Source organism: Myotis nattereri, assembly GCF_964212035.1.
Source record: "Myotis nattereri genome assembly, chromosome: 3".
Lineage (NCBI taxonomy): Eukaryota > Metazoa > Chordata > Mammalia > Chiroptera > Vespertilionidae > Myotis > Myotis nattereri.
Window position 1 is genome coordinate 42,487,180 of NC_138077.1, and position 8,339 is coordinate 42,495,518.

The 8,339-nt window shown below is 46.2% G+C and overlaps 1 protein-coding gene across 1 annotated transcript; it reads left to right on the top strand.

Annotated features, from left to right (window-relative positions):
- Nucleotides 1-7,590, top strand: LOC308515773 (5-hydroxytryptamine receptor 3C-like; the record flags this gene model as incomplete). Its single annotated transcript, XM_081086379.1, has 9 exons — nt 1-67; nt 1,336-1,502; nt 1,931-1,975; nt 2,409-2,518; nt 2,865-3,034; nt 5,999-6,159; nt 6,623-6,827; nt 7,015-7,230; nt 7,361-7,590. 9 exons carry the CDS (start codon nt 1-3, stop codon nt 7,588-7,590), a joined length of 1,371 nt encoding a protein of 456 aa, XP_080942505.1.
- Between the last annotated feature and the right edge of the window lie 749 nt (nt 7,591-8,339).

The following is an 8,339-nucleotide window of genomic DNA, read 5'->3' on the forward strand; positions in this document are numbered from 1 at the left end:
ATGGAAGGGGAGTGGCCCCCTGGGGGGCAACTCCTCTTCTACCTCACGGTCAGCCTTCTGCTTCAAGGTAAGACGGGGCAAGAACAGGGAAGACCAGAGAGTGGTTCTGAAGGACATCTAGGAATTCCCCTCTAGTATTTGGAGGACATTCAGAATTAAGATGTTAAATATTTCTTCCATAATGTCTGTGTCTTGATTTCCTTTTGGTGGCAGATAGAAAGACATTCCACTGATCAGGGCACAGCCTTCCTCTATTCCTACCTGCATAGGGATCTACCAAGCTGTCCCATTTCACCACCTCTCCAATTCCATCTTTTCACTGACCCTATGCTCCTTCCACCACGTGTCATCCCACTCTCCCTATCTCTTTTTCCTTTGATATGGCATCTATGAAAAGAGTAGATGCTAATTTTAAACATGCCCTGAAGGAGTAAGTGAAACATCAAGGGAGGGTGGGGAACAATCTGAGGCAAAAGGAACGGATACTTTGCTTCCACTGGGGAATATTTGTTCCAAGTCAGGATACATAGCTTCAACAGTATGGAAAGAAATGGAGATGAAGAGGAGCAGGCAGAGAAAAAGAACAAACAAAGGTGACAATGGGGCAAAGATTCTGCTCAGGTACTGCTACCCAGACGGCTCCCTGGCCGTGGCCAAGAGACACCACCACACAGGCCTCACCATGTGATCAGCACATAGTATATTATATGCTCAGTGGTATCACCTAGTAATTTCAATGCTGGAAATAAACCCCAACATATCTGGGGTCACTAAATCTGAGATAAGCAACATAAAAATGCATACCACCAAGGTAAACACCCATTCAGAATACCTACTACCTATTTCCCACATCCACTTAGTACGAGGAAGTGCTGTTGTTTGCGTCTCTTATCTTTTTGATACATCTGTTCTTGCAGAAGTCCCTGAGGAAGAAATGCAAACGAGAAATACATCAGAACAGACTAACTACCCGTTTTAGGGCAGTGCTCAGCAGTCTACTCGCTGGGCCCACGAACATTGTGATGGGTCCACTAAGACTCCTTAAAGTGGCTGCCATTGCAGCAAGGCTGGTTTGCATATAGATTTGGACAGGTTTTGCATGAGGTTGAAACAATGGGAATGAGGATAGAGCCCTGACTCAGCTCACCACATAGACTTCCACCATTTGCCTACCAGACCAGCTCATCCTCCGACCCTGGCAGGAAGGGCTTGGCCTTGGGTGGTTTTGGTACAGGAAGGAGGGTTCACCTGCTTCTCCCAGTATGTGCCCTGCTTTCTCTCTCTGCAAAGAGGCTCCATGGAGACCCTCTCTCACAGAGTCTCTGCTCTCTACAGGAAGAGCCGACACTTTCACCATCAATTGCTCAGGGTTTGACCAAAATGGGGTGGATCCTGCTGCCTTCCAAGCAGTGTTTGACAGAAAGGCCTTTCGTCCAGTCATCAACTACAGCATCCCCACTTATGTCAACATCTCCTTCACCCTGTCTGCCATCCTGGAAGTGGTGAGACCTGGTCCCCACTTTCCGTAGCTTCTAATGGGGAACAAGGATCCTCTGTCCTGTCGATCCAGCATTGTACTGGTCTAGTGGTGGACAATAGGTACTCTGAATGGATTTTGTATAAATAGAGGGGTTTCCTATAAGATGGGGAAACATAAAGAAGAAAGCTGCAGTGGTATTTTTTTCAGGAATGATTTGTCCGTGAGTCCTGTTCTTTGTGAATGCTCTAAAAGGAAGTGAGCTGTCTGTTGACTAAAACCTGAATGGTACCTAAATACAAGAGGAGGCAAGTAAGGAAAAGACAGTCCAACATTTAGAACTATGCCTGGCCCAATACATTAGTCAATATTATTAAGACTATGACCTGGGAGCAGGGCAAGACTTTTTTGCACTAATGCACTAATGGTCCTGGGTGGGAATTTCTTCACCAGGATGCACGGCTCCAGCTTCTGACGTCATTCCTGTGGATTAATTTGGTAAGGCAGATTCAACTATCCCCTTCCCACTTCCATTTATAAGTTATTTCTGAGGAGTTACCTTAAGGTTTTCCAGTCCAAACCTCTAGTCAGTGTATAAATCTTTCTGAGACCAAATAACTCCATTTAGAACAGTGGGGACACAAATCTCCCTGAGCATCTTAGGAAGGGAGAAATGGTGACCGAAGAAAATGGGCAGGTGGTTGTAAGCTAATCTATTGGTGTGTTCCTGGGTCTAAGTGACATTAAGCTATATTTAAGGACTGCCTAGAAAAAGGGCCATTGTGGGGTATTTTGCCAATGACAGCTGGCTAGATAAAGAGGAGGAGGTGGAATGGGGTCAGTAGGGACATGAGTGGTGTGAGAGGATCAGAGTTTAAAGAAGAATGGGAGAGGCTGATTGGACCTCTGTTTCCCACTGCCCTGCCTGTAGATGTGGGACAATCCTTTCATGAGCTGGAACCCGGAAGAGTGTGTCGACGTCAATAAACTCACTGTATCAACAGAAAACCTGTGGCTTCCAGATATCTTCATTATGGAATCGTGCGTATCTGGGCTGGGAAAAGCCTGTACGAAGCCCATCTTAAGAGAATAGCCTAGGGTCAAGTGCAGGGCACAGGGACACCAAAATATTCAGACATCACCACCACCACCACCACACACACACACACACACACAGAAAAGATTCAGACAGGGGCACAGCCTCAATTCATTGACTCCCACAATTCATTGACTCCCATAAAACACATGAGGAGTAGCATAGGTGACATAGAGTGACGCTAGAGAAAGAACCCAAAAGGAGAACACGGTAGGGGAAGACTTGGGAAGAAAGGGAGACACAGGCTGATTAAGGCCCCCACAGCCCCCACCTTCCTCCTCTCGAAAACAGCATGGATGTGGACCGGGCAGCTACAGGTCTCTCCGCGTATGTCAGCAGTGACGGTCGGATCAAGTATGATAGGCCAGCGCGGGTGAACAGCATCTGTAACCTGGACATCTTCTACTTCCCTTTTGACCAACAGAACTGCACCTTCACCTTCACTTCCTTCCTCTACACAGGTGAGTGAGACATGTTTTGGCAGCTATTTTAGATTCGCAGGAAGACAATGAGTGGTGTAGGTATTATGAGGGAAAGTTTTAGGCCAGTGTTTCCCAATTCTGGCTGCTCATTAAAGCTTTTAAAAATAGCAATAACTATACAACACCCTAGAGATTCTAATTCCATTGTTCCAGGTGGGGCCCAGATGCTCTTATCTTTTAAGATATATTTTTATTTATTTTAGAGAGGAAGGGAGAGGGAGAGAGAGATAGAAACATCAATGATGAGAGAGAATCATTGATCAGCTGCCTCCTGCATGCCCTCTAATGGGGATCAAGCCTGCAACCCAGGCCTAGGCCCTGACAGGGAATTGAACTATGACCTCCTGGTTAATAAGTCAACACTCAACTACTGAGCCACACCTACCAGGCAGTACTGTTATTTTCTATGTATCTCCCCAGGTTTTGCTAGTTAGTGTGCAGAGTTAAAAATTACTGCTTAATTCCTCAATAAACTATTTTTTAAAAAAGCCACCACACTACTGCTTTAGTCTTAAGTGGCCTTTGCACCATATCTGACCCTGAGCTACTGAACCTCTATAATTTTTAGCTCAACCCTTTTAACTTTTTTTTTTAATTAAATCTTTATTGTTCAGATTATTACATTTGTTCCTCTTTTTTCCCCCCATAACTCCCCTCCTCCCAGTTCCCGCCCCAACCTCTGCCCTCACTCCCCACCCACTGTCCTCATCCATAGGTGCACGATTTTTGTCCAGTCTCTTCCCGCATCTCCCACACCCCTTTCCCCCCCAAGAATAGTCAGTCCATTCCCTTTCTATGTCCCTGATTCCATTATAATCACCAGTTCATTCTGTTCATCGGATTATTTATTAACTTGATTCTTAGATTCACTTGTTGATAGATGCATATTTGTTGTTCATAATTTGTATCTTTACCTTTTTCTTCCTCTTCCTCTTCTTAAAGGATACCTTTCAGCATTTCATATAATCCTGGTTTGGTGGTGATGAACTCCTTTAGCTTTTCCTTATCTGTGAAGCTCTTTATCTGACCTTCACTTCTGAATGATAGCTTTGCTGGATAAAGTAATCTTGGTTGTAGGTTCTTGGTATTCATCACTTTGAATATTTCTTGCCACTCCCTTCTGGCCTGCAAAGTTTCTGTTGAGAAATCAGCTGACAGTCGTGTGGGTACTCCCTTGTAGGTAACTGAGTTTCTTTCTCTTGCTGTTTTTAAGATTCTCTCTTTATCTTTTGCTCTTGGCATTTTAATGATGATGTGTCTTGGTGTGGTCCTCTTTGGATTCCTTTTGTTTGGGGTTCTCCGCGCTTCTTGGACCTGTAAGTCCATTTCTTTCACCAGGTGAGGGAAGTTTTCTGTCATTATTTCTTCAAATAGGTTTTCAATATCTTGCCCTCTCTCATCTTCTGGCACCCCTATAATTCTGATGTTGGTACGCCTGAAGCTGTCCCAGAGGCTCCTTACACTATCCTCGCATTTTTGGATTCTTTTTTCATTTTGCTTTTCCGGTTGGGTGTTTTTTGCTTCCTCGCATTTCAAATCATTGACTTGATTCTTGCGCTCCTCTGTTCTGCTGTTGGGAGTCTGTATAATATTCTTTATTTCAGTCAGTGTATGCTTAATTTCTAGTTGGTTCCCCAATATAACATCGAGGGTCTCATTAGTTTTCTTGTAGATCTCATTAAGTTTATCGGCGGCTTCTAAACAGTTCTTGAGAGACCTTAAAAGTGTGGTTCTGAACTCTAGATCTTCCATTGACAATTTTGTCCTGTTTCTTTGTCTCCGAATTTTGTTATGCTTCTTTGGTGCACCCCCTAGTGGTCTTTGTTCGTGGTCTTATAGTTAAATCTTGATTGTTGTAGCTAATTCCAGGGAGGGTTTGACCTCCAGGCCAAGTGGCTATGAGAATCAGCTGTGTCAGCAGTGAGAGAACTTCTGTCCTCTAGGGAGGTGCTAATCTGGCCTTTGCCTGAGGCTATCCAGCAAATGCCTCTGTGCAGGGCTTGGGCGGGGCAGGTCGCACAGGATCAACAGGGTGGGCCGGAGAGAGCAGTTATGGCGGCTCTCAGTCCTGTCCCCAGGGGCTCTGCCTCTCTGAGTCCCAGCACCCGCTGCAAAGCTCGGAGAGAAAGCTGCACTCGCTCTGACCGAAGCCAGGCAGTCCCGCTTCTCCCGTTTGAGTCTGGGTCCCTAAAGACTCGCCCGGATCTGGAGCTCAGAGTCTGCGACTCCCTCCCAATTGAAAACGCCCACCGCGCCCTCCGCCGCCAGCCTGCTCCGCGCACTCCGCACCTCAGAATTTGACTTCAGCACTGCGCCTCCTCTGAGTGTCCGTATGCGTTTCTCTTTCCTCCTACTTGTAGGACTTCCACTCAGCCAGCGTTCCAGTGGTTCTGGGTGATGTCCGTTCCATCTTTTAGTTTCACTTTTGAAGTAGTTGTTCAAAGCAGCAAACTCCGGCGTTAACCTATTTCCGCCATCTTGGTTCTCCAACCCTTTTAACTTTAATAGCTAACACACTTACACCACTAACTCAATGTAACCTAATGCCACGAGGTATCACAGGGCAGATTTGAATACATCAATCATTAAATGGGCATACAGGTAATGATAAAAATGTTGAGCTGTTCATGATTGATTCCACTAAAACAGCACCATACAACTGGGGAATTGAGAAGGAAAATGGGAATGACTCTCGTTTGAGTCACATCCAAAATTCCCATAACAACTTTGACTCATCTTTGTTTTCAACAACAACAAAATCAGTGCTACAGCACACACATATGAATTTCTGGTCCTGGAACCCACTTCTGAAAAATCCTGATGCCCTGCTTTTAAAAAGACAAAGAGGAAAATTTGTTGAAGAAACTCAGTGGGGGAAGAATTGAATTTTGTGGGCAGGAGGCTTTGGAACTTGTGGACTGAGCTGCCCTGGCTCCCTTGCAGTGGACAGCATGCTTCTGGGCACGGACAAGGAAGTGTGGGAGATAACAGCTACATCCCGTGACGTCATTCAGACCCAGGGAGAGTGGGAGCTCCTGGGCATCAACAAGGCCGCCTTAAAGATGTTGGTGGGCAGCAGTGTATATGACCAGATCACGTTCTATGTAAGTCCAGGGAATGCTCTTTGACTTCCTATCCCAATTGCTCTGTGATTGTTCTCTTGATCCAAGGCTTTTTGAGGTATAAAAAGAAGCTTTAGGGGGTTAAGCACCTGCTCCCCACCCCACCCTATACCCTGATGGTCCTAAAGAAGGATCCCCAAGGACCTCTGCCTTGCAAAGAGGAGGATCAGCTGGACTCCCCCCTCAATGGAAAAGCCACCATCTGATGGTGCAAAGAGCCCTACTTGCCCCTAAACGTCTACAGTTGTATTCCCAGCAGGTTGGACACAAATGCAAATTAGAAGACAAACTGGGGACACTTCTGTAGAAGGGCATGTGTTACTTAAAGAGATCATCTCATAACCAGCCAGACACCACACCAGCAAAGATTAGAGTCAAATATACAACTGAGCCTTTAGCATCAATTTAATTGCCACATTCTCCACACTGTCTCCTCCCCCACCAGGTGGCCATCAGGCGCAGGCCCTTCCTCTATGTCATAAACCTTCTGGTGCCCAGTGGTTTTCTGATTGCCATTGATGCCCTCAGCTTCTTCCTGCCACCAGAAAGCGAGAACCGTGCCCCATTCAAGATAACCCTTCTGCTGGGCTACAACGTCTTCCTGCTCCTGATGAATGAGTTACTCCCTGCCAGTGGCACCCCCCTCATCAGTATGGCCCCTCCATTTTCTGGGGAAGAGAAGGCAGCAGAGGACAGGGAGGGGAACCTGGAGAACTGGCTGCCTCTCCACTTAAGGAGGAAGGGGGTTCTGGGGAAATATTGAATTTGGAGAAAGAGGCTTAAGAAAAGTGTAGAGATGATCCACCCTCGTTTAGTGTTAATTGCATTTGTCTTCAGGTGTCTACTTTGCTCTGTGTCTGTCTCTGATGGTGCTGAGCCTGCTGGAGACCATTTTCATCACCTACCTGCTACACCTGGCCACCACTCAGCCCCCACCTATGCCCCGGTGGCTCCATTCCCTGCTTCTGCACTGCACCAACCCAATGAAATGCTGTCCCACTGCACCCCAGAAGGGAAACAAGGGTCTGGGTCTCGCCCCTGCCCACCTGCCTGGTAAGGAAGTCAGCACTGCCCACACTTTCTCCTCCAACACCTTCATTTCTCTGCTTCAGCCTCCTCCCCTGCCCCAGCTCCCTCCCAGTTGACCTTCACAGCCCATGGCTGAGTCTATTTTTCTCTGTAGGTCTGAAGGAGCCTGTGGAGTTGGTGGGGAAGGTGCCAGGTCCCCGAGAGGCAGAGTTAAATGGGTGCCCTGAGTCAACAAGGGGCCAACAGGAAGATGAGGCTCAGAAGCAGCACTTGGCCAGCCTGTGGGTGCAGTTTAGCCACATGATGGACACCCTGCTGTTCCGCCTCTACCTGATTTTCATGGCCACCTTCATCACCTCCGTCATCATCCTCTGGAGCACCTAGGCTGACATCCACGTCCATCTCTCCCTGCAAACCACAGTTTGAATTTCTCCTTGTATTAGGGCCAGCCAAACCCTGACCTCTTTCATAATCTTAGCCACTTCTCCAGTGACTACCATATCCTCTTCTATATTCTCAAAACTTCAACACAGCCCTACCGAGTAGGTTCAGAACAGCCATAGTCCTCTCATAGTCCATGGTCATCATTCCTGCAGAAGTTTAGTGTCCCTCAGCCACACCTAACTTAACTCTGACTTCCTTATCAATTGAGGGCCAGGTCAGTGCAGTCTCTCCTTGATTGATTGACCCAATAAACAACTTTCCAGGAAGCACTGACCCCTCAGTACCTTTATGATAGGTCCACAAACTCTGGGGTAGAGAGTCCTCCTGCAGAAGTTTTGATACGTCACCCTAAACAGGTGTATCGTAATATTATTTGATTTTAAGTCATTCAGACACTTTCAGAGTTTAAAAGGTAAAGTCTCATTTGCAAGAAATTACTATAAAATGGTTATAATTGCAAAATATTTCTTTCATCAATCATTTCCATTTCACTTTCCTTTACCTCATTTCTAAAATTGCTCTTTGAAATAAATATTGTGTCATTTTTTAAAATTCTGACAGGTTCCTCTGATTCCACAAAATCAAACAGTGAGGGCCGTCTAAATACACGTACTTGGAGGAGGGCCAGGAAGGCAGTCAAGGACCTCAGTTAGAGTTCAAGTTAAGTAAATTGTCATGCACCCACATGA